Genomic DNA, 20,376 nt, shown 5'->3' with positions numbered 1-20,376 from the left:
ACGTTTATATGAGAAAAAAATTCCTCTAAAGTTAAAATCAACTTATATGCTTTAGATTTTAGAAAAAAACTAGATATATATTAATTTTAATTTATAAAAAAGTTTGATTTTTATTTCTTTATTGTTTTTTTCTTCTACAAGTATTTGTTAAGAAATCTATCCAAAGTGAGATGTGAGATTTCCCCATCATCGTTTATTTTTTAAAATCTTCTTATGATTTATGAACTATTTAACAGATCAATTTCTAGTTCCCCCTACACATGTATATATTCAATTCAATCCAAATATAAATTTTCAATTTGATCAAACTCCTGGTATGTAATTTATTGTGAGTTAATTACGCTTTTAATCCCTTAAATTAGGGAGTCTATTTTTTTATTTTTTTAAAATAAAAATTTTCAGTTTTTAGTCTCTCAAATTCTGGTGGAGAGATAAAAAAAACATTTTGTTGAATGTGAGAGATTAAATTTGTAAATTTTATTTGGAGGATTAATTAAAAATGAAGTCCTTAATTTTTATTTGTCAGTTCTTTATTTTATTTTTTACCTTGTACTTAAATATTGATGTGTTAGTTTAAGATCTATGCAGGCATTGTTAATTTGCTTTTCACGGGATTCCTTGAGGCTTGAGCAAATATAATGTTTTCCTTATATAGGTACGGAAAGATGCATGCTTCATTCCATGAGAAGAAAGGAAGATACAGCCAAGCATTGGAAACTTTAGTTCCAAGCATTTGAAAACTAAAGCTCGTGACAGAGTATCCATCGGGAAACCCAAAGAGACAGAAAAGGGGAGGGGGGAGTCTTTATATAGTACAAGATTAGTGATACGAAACTTTCCACGTACCATTAATGTCATGTGTGTTATTCTGTTTCAATTTCTTCATGATTCAAAATTACCCTCTAGAATTGGTCTAATAATGTGAGTTTAAGTAATTTATGAGATCTTAAATTCAAATTTCATGGTTATTTTTTTAGAAGAAAATTCAATTATCATTATTAGTCATTGACAATATAAAATATTTTATAATTTTTTTCTCAAAATAAATTGAAAATTAAATTTTCCATTATCAGGACTTTGAATCCCACTTTGAACATATGTGAAACCACCACTAAACTTTGCCGCTTAAACATAACGCTGTTAATATTTTCCACGTAATCTGCAAATAACTTTAAGAAATGAAATACGTACGGGCAGATATTAATTGACAATATACCGTATTTAAAGTAACGGTGAGAACTCAGAACGAGGATTTAATATTAATCCAAAGTTAAAGAGAATTTTGAAGCATGGTAAACATAATATTTCGATTTATCAATCCCAATAAATAGAATAAAAAGCAATTTATATAATGATCCTAATCAGTAAAAGGTAAACAGAGTTAAACATGCATTGAATTCTTATATTTTACTACTTAGAAAGTCCATAATAAAACAAAGGTAAAAAGACACAAAAAACTGCGCTAGAGTTACTTCTGTGTTCTGTCTTCCAATAACTCGGACAAGCAGTGCGTGGGTATTATAATAATCCAAGAGCTCAAGCCATATCTAAAAAGCTGCACCTCTGCTACTGAATCACTTGGATCTTAAAAAATAACGTGGATAAATATAACTATAAGAAAATAGGTTATTAGATGCATGAATTTATCAGAAGTGTCTTCATAAAAGATGCTCGACTTTGCTTGATCGTAAATGAAAATGGCTACATAATTTTTTTTAGAAAAATGTGATTTTAATCTCTAGTCAAATTTTCTCTATTTTCATAAGTGGATTTAACCCTTTTTAACTAAAAAAAAAGGTTATTAGATGCATGAACAGTTGCTTGATAGTAAATGAATACCTACATAAAACGGGTTGTTATATGCATGAATCTATCTTGCTTGATTGTTAATGAAAATGGCTACATAAAAACTTTAAAAAAATGTGATTTTGATCCGTATATCTTCAAGTCAAGCAAGATCAAGGTCTTTCAATTTTGATAATGATGATTTTGATATCAAATTTTAAGAAACATAGGGATTTAGTAACTTTTAACTTTAAAAAAACATAATAACTGTTTAGAGAGGAGATTAAATGTTTAAATCAACCTTTTTTAAAAAAACTTCTAAGGACTAAATTCATATATATATATATATATATATATATATATATATGAAATAGAAACCTTGACTTTATTTAATGGAAAGTATATAAACTAAAAACATATTTATTCAAAAAAAATTCTAGTTTGCAGTATGTCTATATAATGAAGAATCAAGCTTCTTACAATAATCAACAAAAAGTACTTTTGGAATTTCATTGCAAGAACTTAAGGATTATTACGTATAACTAACGTGCATAACACTACAGGATTAATTAGCAGAATAACCCTATATATATCTCTAGATATACTTTGTATAACCCACTTATCATCACTATACAAGCCTCTGGTTATCAAGCACATACATGCAACTTTTGTAACAAGTAAAAGATTTTAAGTGTACCAAAGCATGCATCTGGTATCTCTTATTTCCTATCAATTTTTGGATCCCATCTGGGCACAATCGCATCAATGGTACAGAGTAGCAGAGGTAAGTATGGGCTAAATGAGATTAATCCCAATCAGAAACTAGAAGATTCCAGTGCCTTAACACAGGGTGAGGGTTATCTTGAAACCCAATTCTTAGTAGGCGGGTTACCAGACTTGATCAATGGGAATCACATGCCTATGTCAACTTGCACTATCAAATGAAATTAACGGTTATTAATTAGCTAATGACTGCAAGTGCACCGCACGCTATTTGTAAAGCTGACCGTGTAAGTAATATGACAATGTTGGCATATAAATTCTAATACTTCTGCATCAGCAAAAACGAAGTCTTTTTTGTGGCATACATTGGTCTAGACTTTCTGAGGTTTATAATAAAAGATGTCAACTTGACATTTTGGGACTAATATAATATGTTGCTGGTAAAAAAAGTGGGTCAGCTAAAAGAAAAAGATTGGTGCTAAAATAAAATAAAACAAAAACTCATGAGAAAAGAATGTTAAAAAAAATACAGAAAATAATTATTTAGTTGAACGTTTATAATCAACTTTATAATTGTCCATTATGCTTATGAATTCATGTTAGGCTTCTCCATTGAAAGGTTACCACTGAAAATAAAGGTTAATTAACTTTAAGGTTAATTTATTATAAAGAAATGACTTGATGATATTTTGGTCCATTAAATTTTAAAAGTCTTATTTTGATTTTTTAAGTTTTTAGAGTGTTTGATTTTGATCATTTCTTTCAAATTCTGTTAATAAACGTTAATGTTCCATTAATATTTGATTTTTAAAATAATTAATTAATTAAAAAAATGGTAATGTTTCAAACGAAAAATGAAAAAAATAACTAAATTGATACGTTTTAAAAACATAAAAATTTAAAATGATTTTTAAAATTTTATGCATCACAAAAAAAAATTTATAAAATATAATAAATCAAAAGTCTCATTATTCCTGAAGAGATTGACCCACCTCATTTGCAGTGAATTATAAATCACCGTCTATGAATTTTTTTACGACGCTAAGTAAACTTACTGATTTCGCCACTTAAGAAATTTTATTTATATAGAAAAGCTTAGAATGATGAGAAAATTTTCATATTTCAAAGTCAATAAACTACCAACCGTGTCGAAAATTTACAGTGAATTATAAATCACTTACCAAATTTGGTAGAATTAACCAAAAACTTATCCCCACGTTACCCATGAATTAGTCTAAAGTATGATAAGTAGTACCTGACTTTTGTTGCCCCATTCCAAATTAAGTTGTGTGATGTTTCATGCCTAGTTGCCCTAGACAAGTGGAATATGTAGTTGAAAATTTTATCCTTACAGTGACAACGCTTTTTTCCCCTCTTATTGTACTAAAAGCTTAGAAAGAAAAGATTATTCCTTCAAGTTGACAGTAGCAATTCTCTTTATTCCTTCATTTCTCCCTCCTTCCCACAACTAAACTAAAGAATACCTGATATTTCCCTGTGCAGAGTGGACAACCCCATGAAGTCCTCTTAATTTCCTGATAAACGATGTTATTCTTTCGACAGTACAAGCAGTTATAAACATTCTACACCATGGACGGCCATTTCTCCAATCATTTTGGCTTGTACTCTTGAAGGTTATCATTACTGAACAATTTATTTCATGTTAAACCGATGCAAATTCATTACAGCTTATTCTCACAAGGTTACTTGGGAGAACGTCCTGTTACTTTACATTAGCACGTGTTTTGGTAATATTGAACTACCTCACTTACAAAAACAAAAAGAACTACAAAATTTAAGGATTGAAAACTTAGCAGGCACCTAACACAAGCAACTGTAAAACAAACTACAAATTCAACCACTAAATCTATTCACCAGCCATCCGTAAATTTTTCTACCTACATGCATTTAAATGATGGCTTTTACAGTACTGCTTGTCATAATCTGGTGTGACAAGTTTTCCTTCAAACATCCAAACTAGTCAACCCATTCACCAGCCATAGATAGGATTTTCTACCAGTGGAGGCAAGAGATGAAGGTCTTTACAGTGCTGCTTATCATAGTCACGTGTCCCAGGTATTGCTCCTGTACATAATCTCAGAAATTCATTCCCAGTAAGACAATAGTGAGCAAATGCTAAGCCTCCATCTACTAGTTCTGTCAGATTAGGCATTGATGCTGACTTAGCAATGAGCTTTCCCTTATCTACACTTGCCTTTTCACCATTATTTTCCTTGTTCAGGATCCTATCAAGCTCAGAATATTCCATAAATCTTTGAGTAGCAGCCTCCCAAGAAAGTTGATATCTTTGCTCAGGTGTTAGAGGATAAGGCTCATTTTCCAATGCTTCTTTTACTTTTGCTACAAAGTCTTCGGATGTCCTGTAAGTCAAACAGTTGGGAAATGACCTGAAGAACTCATTTGATGGATGATCAGCACAAACTACAAATTTGCCCATGGCAAGCGCCTCAGCTGTAGCTGTGCATAGCACATCACTAATGCTAGGATTTATAAAGACTTTGTACCTACAATAAGGATAAAGTGTGTCAAAATAAGAACCAAACTTAATAAAAACAAATTCCAGATTGAGTCTGGGCATGTAAAGGATGAGAAAGAATCATGTGTAGGTGAATGTGCATTTATCCATGTATTAAAAAATAGCTTTGGATATTGCATTTTTTAAACACATACTCAATTAATTCAATTCACTTTGTGAAGATAACTCAATTCCATTTCCATGTATCAATAGATGCAACTTAATGAATTACTTTCCCCATTTCATTCAGGTATGTTTCACAACAATGTGGGGACCATTGCAGTGAATTATATCTTACTATAAATTTTGAAGCTCAATTTTCAAAGTGTTCCTACCCATGAAGAGAATCGTCTGCATGATCTCTTCCTTTCTGAAAGTTGAGATTCAAATCCAACCTTCTGGCTGCACTCTGAACTTCATTAGCATCCTCTCCATTTCCAAATACATCCAACTTGAAACCATCAAGGTCAGCCTTATGCTTTGCTAATAAATCTATCAACTCCTTATATCCCTTTGCCCACACCAACTTTCCCAGGAAATATGCCCCTTTTGTAAAGGCTTTCTGCCCCAGCTCCCTCTCTGCAGCAATCTTTTCTCCAATTTTCAAGAATTTGGGATTCACACCATGAACATTGCAAATTACAGACTTTGGTAAATCCTGAGTAGCAGCTGAGAGACGAAGAACCTGAATATAAATCATAAATAATTTAGTCCCTTTTTGTTTTGTTTAGTTCTTTTTTGATAAAAGAACTCCATGACAAATTTATCAACAAAAACACGAAAACCATTTCTAGTAATCTTCCGAGTTGGGTAGCATTTGGCCTAGTGTTTTTCTGATTTCTCTTCTCCTTAAAAGGAAAAGTCAGGCCAAACACAATTTTATAAAAAGCTTTAAAAAAAGTAACTTTCAAAATAAACAAAAACCCAAAATAATCTTCTATAAGAGCTAATTGAAGGAGCTTCTAGTTTTAAGGAGAAGGGAAGCCCAAAAAGGTTTAGTCAATTAGCTTCTACCTTAATCCAAGCTTACTAGGATGATAAATTCTCATACCTTGTGGCAGTATGCTCTTGTAACCCAGTTGTTTATGTGTTTCACCAGGAATGCCTGGAGTGCCCCATTTTTCTCCCTCTTGATATATTCTAAATAATTTGTGTGGACAATACCAACAACATGGTTGAATTTGTCCGTCCAACGCTTTCCATGATGATACCAATTCAAATGTTCTGGTTCTTCCAGGATAGCAATGTCAGCATCCCTGGATGGTATAAATTGAGAAGTATCTCCAGCAGGTATTATACTCCGCCTTGCTTCCGAAAACTACACATGAGAATGACAAAAACATAAGAACTGACAGTAGTGATATGAAAGTATGACATAAAGGATTATAGCTAACTTTCTCATTAAGTTACCTTCCCGGGATAAAAAGAAATTTTGAAGTCTGCCTTAAAACCAATCCTTTCCTCAAGCCAGCTACGTATATAAGCTTCTTGTTCTTCTGGTGAAGTAAAAGTGAGATTGCTGGGATAAACCAGTTCTTGATCTGATTTACAAAGCCATGGAACCAACAGAGTAACTTTCTGCTTTGCAGATTGTGATAAATATGCAGCTCGAAATAGTGGGTTTACAGCTGTTCCCGTCATCCAAGGAAGACTAGCAGTTGTCACTATTGCAACATGTCTTTCATTGTCCAATGGATCATGCTTTGCATGGTCTGTCCAGAATCCACCTTCATACCGGTGCCCTGTGCTCTGAAGGACACTTGCTATTCGTAAATCCAATTCATCATTTATGTTTCCATTCCCTAGAACAGAAGATTCTTCCCCAGAGAGGGAATGCAATAGTTGATGGTTTTTGCATTTGCTATACAAGCTTTCTACTATCTTGTCACATATGTCTGCAATGCAATCAGATTCGAAAAAATTATTAAAATTGAATAACAGATCGAGTGAATCCTAAACTGTATAAACTAGCTGACTGCCTAGAAAACTACAGCAAAGAAAGCAAAGATATAATCCTGCCAGCTCATGAAAAATTGATCTTGCACCAAATTTGAGAAAAAGTAAATAACTATAAGCATCTGATCAAGCACTAGAAATTTTCACTTGCTTGAAAATCATGACACATTAATTTCATTTTAGTATAAGTTGCTCAGAATAGAAAACAATATTTGACTAAAGGGAAAACTTTTGAACAAGACTAAGTAAAGTTTAACAATCAGATTGACTACAACTATTTTCAACAATAAATCATTAGATTAGATGGTATGAGTCAATTTTTAGTGTCTTTGAACAATCTAAATCGACTCACCATGTGCATGCCCTTGTTATAGAGTTGCACGAAATGCGTGACTATTAAATCACATTGTTGAAAAATTAAGGAATGAGGCAGCTTGCCAATCACAAAACAAGAATAACAGTAAGATAGCTTAGCAAGATAAATGCCAAAAAGCAGACGAGAAAAAAGACATGAGGAATTGTGGTGTTGTAAAACATTGCATTGGGTTGTTTCATGTACCTAATTTACTAGTACATTGGAAAAGAATGTGTATACCAAGCAGTGACTGCTTAAGATTTAAGGAAAGGGGGAGGAACCAACAGGGCGATTTATAAACACTAGATTGTAGAAACAAAAAATCACATTCCCTCAAAAGAAGATGTTTCTAGAAAAGCATTCGTGTTAAAACAAAACACAAACATAAACTTCCAGATAAGATATATAAATGGAAGTCCCATATAAGTTGTGCATAACTATGTACCTCTTTTCACTCCAAGATGGTCCAAAAATGGACCAGACTGTTTTACAATGTAGGCCAGAAGTTCAGGTACGTCCAATGGTGGCACTTCCTGTGAAAAAGGCATTTAAATGTTAATCATAGTTCATGATTCAAATCAAGGCCACAAGTTCAGGACAGACAAGAATCAGTGCTCAGGAAAGTTAATGACACATGTTGAACACATCCATATCATCTATATCATGCTAAAGCGACTTGGCCCCTATTTCTTTAGCATCATATATCCAATCTTTTCCTAACTGATTGCTCTAATGTATAAATTAAAACATTAATGTTACTCACATGAACATGGCAAGTAAAATATATATTAATATATATGCCAACTAACTGAAGGAGATAGTTTTTAATATCAAGCTAAATAAAATTTAAAAAGTACTGGGATTTTATGCATAGAGGGGGGCTACCTAAGGATGCATGGACTCGTGTACTGATTGTATTCAACAAGGTATCATAAGTATGAATATGCATAGTGGTCCATTGGAAGTTAGATTAGAGCCTTCCACTGACCAGTCACATGCATGTTTCTTCTTGTTTCTTTACATAAAAGAGTAAAATATTTTACCAAGGCCCCAGGCATATTATATGAACAAAAGAAACTAAACATATTACACACAAACCTTTGACTCCAGAGGTTCCTTGCACATTGATTTCTGCAGGAAAGTCAAGAAATGAACATGTAAATTCTCAGAACAAAAGCACTTATCAAATTTATGCTCAAATGCACAAAAAAAAAAAAAACATAAATCACCAATTACAACAGTACAACACCAGTTAAAAACACAAACTGGAACACTCATCATACATAGAACATTTTTTTGATTCATTCATACAAAGAACATTTAATGGTGGTAAATCACATGCATGAGCCTAACACGTGATTCACGGAAAATAAACCAATAAACAATAATATCCACACACATCCCAACCAACAAATGGCTCAACCTTACTACTGTTGGACTCATCCCCAAAATGTGAGGCTCTTGCAAAAATCATGTCAATTTTTTTCTAAAATTCTTTCAATGAATCATTTAAGTCATTAAAACATCCAGCAACAAGAACAACCAAATACAACAAGCAAGTTCACTCCTACTAACAGTTAGTATCACATAAAAGGGGTTTTTACCAGGGAACAATCTTCCTCCCAAGTTCTAATTATAACCTCAACAATCTAAGTGTTTTCTAATTATAACCTAATATTTATAACCTCCAAAGAAATAATGACTTAAGCCACAATGAAAACCCCTACCCAAATTTTTGTTATAAAACCAGACACAAGGGGGGGAAGAAGCAAAAGCAAAAACACAGACGGAAACAGTATAATGCAGTTGAAACCAAGCAAATCACTAGAAGAGGAATAAGCACAAACCAAGCTAGACTTGACTTTCTCGACGAATTCACTGTTCTTGAAAGCATCAAAAGAAGAACCACGTTTCTCAAACTCCTTGAGCCGAGTCTTCAAGACTCGAATCGGTTCCCAATCCCTAGATTCACCCTCACCCTCGCCCTTCCACTCCTCCCAGAAACTCAACCTCCTCCTTCTCCTCTTTTCAAAATCCACAATCCCCTCCTCCTCCTCCTCCGCCGACACAATCGCGTTCTTAATCGCGGAAAGGTTGATTCGAATCTGCGTCCTAGGGCGCCACTTCTCCAGAACCTTCTTGCTGAAGTCGGGGGACGAGTACGCCCTCCGAATCTCCGACAGCTTGGGGCGAAGGCTCTTGACGAACTCGATCTCCTTGGGCGGCGGAGAGCGCATCGCAGGCACGGAGAACGGCGGCGTGGCGGAATTGAAGAAGTTCTCGAGCTCACGGTCAAACGACGTCGCTAGGTCCTTGAACGAGTTCGCTCGGTCCCGCATCAGACGGAGATCCGCGTCCGCCGAGTCACGAACCTCGCGCCAACCTTTCGAGATGAACGAGAACGCGTTCGATGAGGTTGGAGTTTGCGGATGCGTTGCCATGGCGAAACCCGAACAACCTTTCCAGAATGATGTGGTGTTGTGTTGTAGGAGCCACACAAGCGGGGAGCGAGGGAAGGAGGAGCAACCAAGTTTTAACGGTTAAGATTTTCGGACTATTCAAGCTTCGTTCTGCCACGTAGGATGTGGACGGATAGCGTGCGCGCTGACGTGGAAGTGTCACATGATGTGGCGAGATTTGGATGGACCAGGTGGACTCGTGCTGATTATGGACTGTGGACGGAGGGAAGAATATTCTTTCTTCCCGCCGCACAAAAGATCCATGCTTATCAATTGAGTGACGAATCCAAGTGTGTTTCTTGGACTCTGGAGTCTTCAGATTCTCGAATTAAGGATGAAAAAGTCAAATAAAAAGAAGTTGCTAGATTAGAGAAAATTTATAATATTACTAGGATTTTGATAAATAAGAAATATTAAAGTTTAATTTAAAGAATAAAAAAATGATAAAATAAAATAAAGATGAGATGTAACAGAGAGAATAAAGAGATAAGATTTCGAAAGAAATTTCAAAATATGTTATTGTTAAAAAAAGAACAAACTAATGATGAATTAGGATGGGTTTGATGGCGGGAAAAAGGAAAGAATGAGAAAGAATATTTGAATTAAAGTCGAAAGAGATAGGTCTAAGATTCACATTATTTTGTAAACTTTTTTTCCAGAAGGTTAATGAATTTTTTATGAAGTTAGAGTTAGAAGGAATACATGAGAGAGGTTATTTTTTTCTATACATGTTTGATTAAACATTCTGTATCCCACTTCTCTTCCTCTCTCCAATAAATTATTCCAGACATACAAGAATGATAGCAGTAGTTCCTATTTCCTCGGGACTTTTGTCGTAACTTGACGTCCGTGAAACATAACCATGACCCGCCACTCTGAATTGCCATGCCTCTATAAAATAGTTACTCAAATTAAATTGATTCATTGAAGTAGGCTAAAGATGTGAGTAGAAGTTGTAATAATAATAATAAATTAAAGTAAAAGTTAACTTATGTTGGTTAAGAAGATACAAATAAAAATATTTATTAAAGAAGAACCATGCGAAACTTCTAGCAAGCAAATAAAAATGTACTAAAAGTTTTCCAAAACATTGGTTAACTGGATTCAAGTATTAATAATTACTCATGGAATAATGTAACACGTTCAAACCCAATAATCTAAGCACTGCATTATAATGCGTACAAACAAGTGATGACAAGCAATTGACACCAACAGCAACGGTATGGAAGTATGGAACAAAAGAACGATCCACAACTCTCTCTTTCTGGCTGGTGAGCAAACAATGAATCACCGTTTCAACTATTCATAACATCCAATGAAGATATTTGGGGGACCAAGCAGCACAATTTTCTGCTAACGCTTGGATCCTTCACGCTAAACTTCATTTTCTCACAAAATATATATTTGATTTGACTCGTTTGGAAGTTACTCCAACCCATACGTACATACCCATCACACATCATATATGTGGTTTTGCTGCTCCCCACTATATTTTGCCCCATTCTGTTTCTTATTTTTTTTCCGTTTGGTGTAGCTTCAATAACGCCACACGCGGGTCACGTTATAGTCTTTCCTTTTCTTTTCCTAAATCCTGTTTCAGTTACAATACAATAATGGAAAGAATGCTCACAGACAATGCCATGCAATAGAACCGTGATTGGACATTATTTTGGGTCGCTCAACTCAAGGCCCAATATAATACCTATCAATCTTGGCAGATTGTATTTTTGGGCCATTCGGGATATCAAACTATCGGGCCAGAAGCCCACAAGTAAAGAGGCAAATATTATATTCACTCCCTTTTATTTTAATTTAAATTTTCTACTACCAATAATACTCTTTATACCTAAAATATCCTTACACACTGTTTAATTACTATAAAGTAGTTTCTAAAATTATGTTTTACTTTTCTTTTAGTGTCAAAAAGTAAATACAAAATCTGAAAACAATACTCCAGAAACTACATCCCAAAATGCAACAGTAAGGGTCTGGAAAGTAGATTTCATATTGTTTTAGATGTCGTATTCTGAAAAGAGCTTTTTAGAATGTAAAGTGCAAAATAGTATTATAAAAACTACTTTTTGGAATTTTTTTAAAAAATGTATTTAAAAAAATCACTTTATCGAATTTAATTTTTAATTTTCTTTCTTTTTCATATAATTTTTATTTATTTATGCATAATTTTTTAAAAAAAAAGGAGTACAAATACTATGTTTGAGAGCTTGGAGGATGAAAAAACCTTAATGTTAGACAAAAAGACCAAACAAACAAGAAAAACCACAATAAAATATTAAATTGGAGGTCATAAAGAGAGTAAAAGATAGGAACAATTTCAATGGTCGTATAAAAGGCAAAATTCAAAGGAAATTGCTTATGAAAGGCAAAATATGGAGGGAATTAAAAGGGGGGTAAAAAAGTTTACAATTTGTACGGTAGAATAATGGCCACCAGTAGGTTCTTTTTGTCAAGATCCAACTCAGTAGCCTCTTCCTAATTAATCGAGACTTGTCCAAGTATCAAAGCATTACAGAACAAGACAATATTCCGCTCCGTTACCAAAAATGCTTCATTATATTCACCGAGAAAATCCCAAGTACCAACAAGGCGGTGTACAATTAACTTTGAACTTTCAATCAAACATTGCAGATGAAGATTCAGTTGTACGTGTAAAACATAAAAGGACATAGCATGCATTCAAACCACTGCTTTTGCGATCAAATTAGTTACTCCATTCAAAGTTATATGATATAATCTTGAACTAGGAAAACTGCATTTACACAACAATCGTTTTCTGGGATGTTCATAACCTGGGCATCCTTACCTGCACTTTTCACAAACAATAAACCAGATCACTTTCAGTTAAAAACTTAGCGAATTAGTTTTAAATAAATAATAACTAATTATGACAAAACCAAAATGCAAATAAAATCATATAATCCCAAACAACTTTACCAGCAGGTTGAACCAGATTGAGTTCACTGACATTCATCTGAAATTAATTAGGCAGAGAAAAAATATTAATATCATGTTTGAGTACGACTTTAGCATAACAAAAAAGAATCTTGAAAACTTTTTAGTTTTCATTCTGCGTCTGTATTTAGAATGTGTGAAAAATAGACAAATCTAGCTTCATGAAAATGCATGCGGCGTGAAGAGAGAGCTTCCAACTGCTGCAAAATGAAATTGGAGAGCGAGCATAGCAAGGGGCGATGAGGTTTTCTTTCGATCAAGACCCAGTTCTTTTTTGGGATCCAATTTTTTTTTTTCTCGATCTATAGGTCCACATCAGGTCTGCAATGGCGGGTTTAGCATTTGGGTTTACTACTTTGGGCCTGACTTGCATTCTGGCATGGAAGCAACTATTGACATTATCAGTTTGCTATTGGCACTATCCCGTGTGCATTTTTTTTATGAAAATGTTCTTTTCAAGGAAACACGATTTTGTTATATACTACACTATTCCGTAAAACTAAATCATGTTTTCATTGAATTAAGTGGGGTGAATATATATATATATATATATATATATATATTCGTTAAGAAAAACGTCTTTTGATGATTTCAAGAACAGTGAATTTGTTGAGAAAGACTTTATAGAGAAAGAACTTATTTAGTTACACTTGCCCTCATTTTCTTTCTTATTTTTTACTTTATCTTCCTATCATATTAATTATTCTATCTCATATTTTGTTCTTCTTATTTATTTTTATTATAAAAGAATATTAAAAAAGTTATAGAAATGGAGTTTCTCAATACAAAATATCAATGATAATGATAATCCATTCCAAAGTCCTTGGTTCAATTGATAATCCAAAATATGATGCCACCCCCACGTTCGTACTTAGATGCCAGACTGGGATAATCACCGACTTAAATGGAATGGGATACCCCATTTCTTTTTTGATGGTTCATGGGTATAATCGACTTAAATGTTGTTGTTGTTTTTTTCATGTCTACTTGTGCTTGTGTGTGATAGCCTCAGATAGTGACCGGAATTGAAGTGTTGAGATCAGGATAAGGCAATGGGCTAAAGAAAAATGTTTCGTTTCCATGGAAAAAATTGTAGATAGCCTCAGACCCACGACCACGAGAAAAGTTTCTAGCACTTCTATTTTGTCTGTCGCAGCGTCACAGCAGAGCTTTCCCTTCTGGTTGGAACTACAATAGAGGGTATATATTCCACTGGAATTGGACCATTCATTTGACATGCATCTAGCTACCAATAAGCGGCTAGCAACATATATACGAGACTTATCTCTTCCTTAATATATAATTAGTATCATGCTATCTGTGTCATCATTTAATGGACACATGCACATAGCTAACTCCCCCACATGTGTTATGTCCCTTATTCTTTTTTTACTGTTTCATAATCCAAAATATATATTTTATCATTTGATTTTGTCAGATTTTCTTTTAACTTTATTCAGTTATCAAATATATGCCGCTTATCTTTAATTTCACCTTTAATTAATACTATATGACTATCAATATATCAATAAGATGTGCTGCTAAACTATATTTGATAGAAGATGTCACATTGACATCACGATAGCATCATCCTCAATTCCTCAACACAAGATAAAATTGGGCCTGTATTAATATCCTGTTCCAAGCTAAAAGAACTTTCTATTAAGACGCGTAGTTTTCACTTATAAAATTGAATAACCTAAAAGGTTGAACATTATGGACATTCCACTGGTCAATATCAGTTCAATAAAACAGCTGGACGCATATATAATATGCCACATTAAAGTTTGGATTTAACATATTTTTTCAAAGCATATCTTTTGAACAGGTGAATCGGATTTAAATTTAATTATCCACAATGACAAATTTTCAATGAATAAACTAGGGAAAGTTACAAAAGTGAGTAATTCCTAATTTGTCAAACGAGAGCAAATTTTGAATTAATATCCAAACAGCAACAAATCGTAGGATTTTTCACGATTTTTGGTAATGAAAGACTTTGATTTTTTTTTTTTTTAAGAAGTTGTCAAAAGTGAACAACTTTTGTTTTTTTATAAGAAGTCGTAAAGTAATTAATGAGTTTAAAGTCATTCAATTTTTTTTAATTATTTATTTAAAACCGTAAAACTTTATATGATTTCAAAATTGTTTTAAATTTTTAAATATTAAAATGTAAAAATATTAAATAAAATAATATAAAAATATTGTAAAAAGATTTAATATTATTTGATAAATTTCAAGTCAATATTATTTATTAATATAACTAACAAAAATATTAAAACATTGAAACAAAAACGAATTAAAAACAAATAATTAAATAAAAAATAGAATGCCTTTAAAGTCATAAAACATTTTACACTTCATATAAAAAAACTAGCATTGTTCAATTTTTACTTCTTCAGTAAAATAAAAATAAAGTCATCAATTTTTTATGACTTTATAATTACAAGTCATAAAAAACGTACTACTTATTCCTGTTTAGATAATAATTTAAAATTTATTCCCATTTAATAAGTTACAAAACGAATTGTCCGTTTTGGTCATTGGGCCTAATAAACTGTTATTGACCAACAGAATATTCATAAGATTATCAATAAGCGGATTTAACAAAAAAAAAAAAGTAAGTGGATACCATTCAATAATCCACACATCAGAGCGCCTGCCGCCAGCCCCTCACCTTTCTTATTGGTTTTTTATTCAGTATTGGTATTTTTAATTGTATGATAAAAATAAAAGAAACACTATATCCTAGAAACAGAAAACTGAATATTTATAATAATATCATGCTTAAACATTATATCCTAGAACTTCACAACTGAGAGTTTGTCAAGTATCTTTTACACTCACATCATTCAACTGACTCTAAATTTTTAACTGAGAGTAACGTGGTGGAGAAAACCCAGGAGAGAAAGGAAAGTTTTTATTAAGTGGAATTAAACGATGAGTTGAAATTTGTCAAAAAGTGACACATGCATGTAATGATAATATACCAAACTGCAATTGCAATGCGACACATGGTTGTGGCAATAGACAATAAAGTGCAAAAAAATTGAGAGCAAAAAGATAAAAAAAACCAAAAAATGTGCCATGTGTCAAGATACTAAACATGAACATTATAGGTATTTCATTAACATCTTCTTTTATAAGATTTTATATAAATTAAAAAAAATTGAGTAACACCTTTCTCAAAAATACAACTGTTACAATATTTATATTTTGAAAATTTTGGTAATTAAATAATTTGTTTAAAGATTGAAAGATTATAATATAGCATTTTCTATAAAAAATATCATTAATATGAGTAATCTCTTAATTCTCAAAGACATAAAATATCACCACTTTTCCGTAGGAAAGATTAATAGTAATGACACACAAGATTTTTTTTATATAATTTTATGACAAATTAATTTTTTAGGAACTAATTAATTTAGTGAAAAATATTTTCAGCCAACGCTAAATCAATAAGTATTTTCATTTTAAAAAATAGAATTCAAAATATTATTTCCATTTGTCATTGATTTAACTAAATGCTATTAATGTTGGTGTTGAGTCAGGTTATCTACGTCACATTAAAGGTTTCTCGAAGTGATGCATGAAATGAAACATTGTATTTTCATTTAGTAAAAATATATTTGAGCATCTCAAATGCTATTTAATATCTAGTGAGATAGAAAAAATTATAAATATAATATGATACGAAGAAAGAAAGAAATAGAAAATAAAAATATTGATAAAATATTCAAATATCATTACTCTTTTATTTAATGAGTGGAAAGATTATAATTTGTAAATGTAATATTCGAAGAAGGTTAAATGAGGAAGGTGTATGGAATGAAATGGCAAGATTAAAAAGAATATATTGAATAATTAGTCAGAATAAATGGCATAATGAAAGGAAAGATTAAAGATCCTTTGGTCCCAGAAAAAGTGATCTCATTGATGCAGTGGAAACAAAAGCACTTGCACGATCCATGGACCCCAAACTTTGCACCGGCACTGCACTGCAGGGCTCACTCTCTCCATTTCATTTCTTGGAATCATTATTGATCGATCGAGCTGTGTGCCTTGCCTTGCCCCACAATCGCAACAAAACTACCCAAAATTATGAACAAATTAAAGTTGATGGGTAGCCAGACCCCACCCTTGCAGCTATGTTTGTTGAAACACTAATGATTGGTTAAACATGTCCAATGCATTGATGCCATAACATAACATTGATACACCAACCCAACTACTTATTATGGCCTCTGAAGAGGTTGATTATTAGTTGATGCGATTAGCTATGTTGGTCTCAATACTGAATAATAATCAAATTTCTAACAACACTATTAAATATATTCATGGTGTGATGTATGTCATTAGAACGAAATTCTTACTTATTTGTATAATTATTATAAGCTCAGATATTAAAAAACAAATATAGATGAAGTTTTGTAATTATTTATTCCAAATTAACATTGTTTTTTAATAAAATAAGTACAGCATGTATATTGTTTTTAATAATTTTGTTTTCTTTTTTAAAGTTGTCATGACAATGCCTGACGTATAAAAATAGAATATTTTGAATCAGAAGATAACATCACCAGTACCTAAATTATGTAAACAAAATATTCGTGTTATGATATCGATCAATTGCAAAATGACGATGCAAAATAATTAGGTACACCATTACCATCCTTACTTGGTCGGAAATTTGTAATTAGTTTAAACTATTTTGTATAATTTAGTCTTGAATCATTTAATAAATTTGTTCAGTTGAATTCTTATCAGAGAAAACAAAAGGACAAACATAAAATAATATAACAAACAACTGAATCGTCATATAATTTAAATCAAGATATACCTGCAGTGTATTTTATTTCTATTAAATTACAGTAATATTTAGACATCATCAGTATTTACAAATACAAGATTCCATTATTTTTTAACCATAAGCTTGTGTAAACTCTATAAACAATGTTCATGCCTGCATACGTGTTAATTGATTAAAGGATCAAGAGGATTACGCGTAAGATCATGAGATGGTTTACTGATAATGATGAAATAGAGTAATAGACATTCCATTTTGATGCATGCACGGAATTTGAGGTGGACATGTGGTAAAGTCATTTTCCTCTCTGATAGAGGAGCTTCTTAATTAATTAATAACACTAATTTCAATTCCAATAAAAAAAAGAAGCTGATTATATATGAACTTGTCCATTTTCTTTAACCATCTTTCATTATAGTAGTAAAACACAAATTAAACAACTTTAATTGAAGAGCTCCACAGTGTATAGATCCATCATCGTAATCTAGCTCCTCTTTCTTTCCGTTTCCCCCCACTTAAGCAACGACTAGAAAATTTCATTATATCATCATCAATTGCTCCAATCTTTTAAAAGGGTACCTGTGCTTTAGGAATTAGGATGTGGCTGCTATAGTCCACATAAAAACAATTAAAATGATCACATTCTTCCATTTTGACCAAACAATATAAAAAGGAGTTACAGCTGGATTGCAATCTTAGTGAAAATAACAATTGTAATAATGTGATATTCACAATAAATATACATAATTTTGCGTATGCTCCTTTTTATCAAGAATCATGGAAGATGCACCTTAAAGATAATATTCCTTTTATCGTGTTAAGATATATGTGTATAGATAGATATAAGAACATTTCTTGTGAAGTAAATATATATATATATATATATATATATATATATATATATATATTATTGGAATGGAGTACATATATATGCAGCACCCAGAGGAATTTGATACCCATTTAAGCGCAATTTATTTGTGGTTAATTTGCAACATTGCTCGAAAGCATTAACGTTGTTGGTTCTTAGAATTATTTTATATAACTAAAAATAAACTGGTTTTAAGAAAAAAAAGTATTTGTTATATTTTTATACAATTTTTAAAAAGTGATACATACATTGTTAATAAATTTATTTACTTGTACTATTATCTAATCACAAACTATTGTCGTGAATATAAGCTTTTTTTTAAAACTTTTATAACAATATACTTGAAAGACATAATACTAAATACTGTTAATTAATACTACACAGTTATTTAATTTTACATTAAGAGTTCAAACTTATTAAATTCATAAATATTTTTTTCATAAAATTTTTATCTTTTAATTATTTAAAATTGTTAACGAATTGAAATTGGTTTCTTTTATAGCACCAATTTTTTTATTAAAGGAAATACAAGGAATTTTTTGGTCCTTTAAAAGATTACCGATACAATATTTATTTGTTTGTTATACATTAAATGAGATGCATGAGATTGGATTTCTTCCACTTAAAATTATGGCATAATATTATTCTCACATTTTAGCCTTTATTCATAATCAAGTCCTAGAACTTCATCAGTTGAAACATGCCACTGATATTATTCAGTTTCTATGTAGTCAGATTGACAAAATAACAGAACACTTTATTAACTTCCGGATTTTTCTACTTGTTTTTTTTCACTAATTCATTGGTACATCAAGAAATGAGTTAGTATTTTTTCCATATTTTTTAGAGATACCTATCATTTCCCAACCATGCATATATAGCACTTTTGCCAAAATATAATAAGAGACTTTACATGTGAGAAATAATTTATCGGTAGTTTAAGAGCTGCAGAATACACAAATGACAAAACAACTTGTCATTTTGTGCTAAAATCTTTCTTTGATATGCAAGTTCACCTATGTTAGAATTCTGTCTGAGAATGCCTTCCAAATAAAAGCTACGATTTTCAATGGGGCCACCTAACTTAGAGCAGAAATTTTTGTATTTTGGAGAAGGCATGCTTAAGAAATAAAATTAAAAAAGCACACTATATATTCTTACATTTTTTTTAAGAGGCTAAAGTCATTGTTCATTACACTACTCACCGCCCTGAGAACCACCACTTTGACCTATCTGTTTCGACATCCTTCCTTTGAATGAGATTGTATGCCGACTTTTTAGTATACATGTACCCCTAAAAGCTAAAACGCCTAATATTGTCCATCGCCACCAACAACTTGTTTTTCAACATTTATGTATTTTTTTTTTTGGTGGAAACATTTATGTAACTTGGGCAATAACATTTTATATAATATATAAATAAAATATATAGATGGATCACGACACATGTAGAGATATTTGTTTGAGTGGCACTTCTTTTTTAAATAAAATATATACTCATATATCATCTATTTTTATATATAGCCTTTTTCTTTTATACTTTAAAAATAATTAAATGACTTTATTAGTCTTTTATATTAATTTAAGAAGTTGTCTCCTCTTTCATTTTCATGTTTTTTCTTTAATTTATTATCTTTGCTTGGACAGAAAACAAAGAAGATATATTATATACGAATAAATAATATTATATTTTCAGTAAAAAAATAATATTATACTTTCTTATAAATCTTCTTACTATTTTATAAAAAAATGTTAAATGAAAAATTGAATATATTAATGTGTTGAAATAAAAACAAATTAAATTCTCACCACATTATTTATATTAATAAATACTCACCATATAAAAAAGTTAAGAAGATATTGTAGAGAGAGAGAGAGATTTGTTATCAAACATAAAATTTTATGCACACGTTA

General features: G+C 31.5%; 1 protein-coding gene across 1 annotated transcript; it reads right to left on the bottom strand.

Annotated features, from left to right (window-relative positions):
- Positions 1-4,164: 4,164 nt before the first annotated feature.
- On the bottom strand, positions 4,165-10,154 carry LOC100796354 (digalactosyldiacylglycerol synthase 1, chloroplastic). The gene is made up of 7 exons (XM_003521446.5): positions 9,203-10,154; positions 8,454-8,486; positions 7,801-7,888; positions 6,455-6,939; positions 6,096-6,362; positions 5,380-5,729; positions 4,165-5,033 (listed from the first exon to the last, which is right to left on the bottom strand). The coding sequence occupies exons 1-7, from the start codon at positions 9,794-9,796 to the stop codon at positions 4,499-4,501; spliced, it is 2,352 nt and encodes a 783-aa protein (XP_003521494.1). The 5' UTR covers positions 9,797-10,154; the 3' UTR covers positions 4,165-4,498.
- Positions 10,155-20,376: the final 10,222 nt, after the last annotated feature.

The sequence above is a fragment of the Glycine max genome, chromosome 3 (assembly GCF_000004515.6).
Source record: "Glycine max cultivar Williams 82 chromosome 3, Glycine_max_v4.0, whole genome shotgun sequence".
Classification (NCBI taxonomy): Eukaryota; Viridiplantae; Streptophyta; class Magnoliopsida; order Fabales; family Fabaceae; genus Glycine; species Glycine max.
Note: the sequence above shows the minus strand (reverse complement) of the source record. Positions and strands in the feature narration are given on the sequence as shown.

Bases quoted from the DNA above. Each gene is read 5' to 3' on its own strand.
- LOC100796354 (XM_003521446.5), bottom strand. From the start codon at position 9,796: ATGGCAACGCATCCGCAAACTCCAACCTCATCGAACGCGTTCTCGTTC. The intron at 8,487-9,202 runs GTTTGTGCTTAT...ACTTTCCTGCAG, and splicing joins AGAAAGTCAAGTCTAGCTTG to AAATCAATGTGCAAGGAACC. The intron at 5,034-5,379 runs GTAGGAACACTT...TCCTTATTGTAG, and splicing joins GCAGACGATTCTCTTCATGG to GTACAAAGTCTTTATAAATC.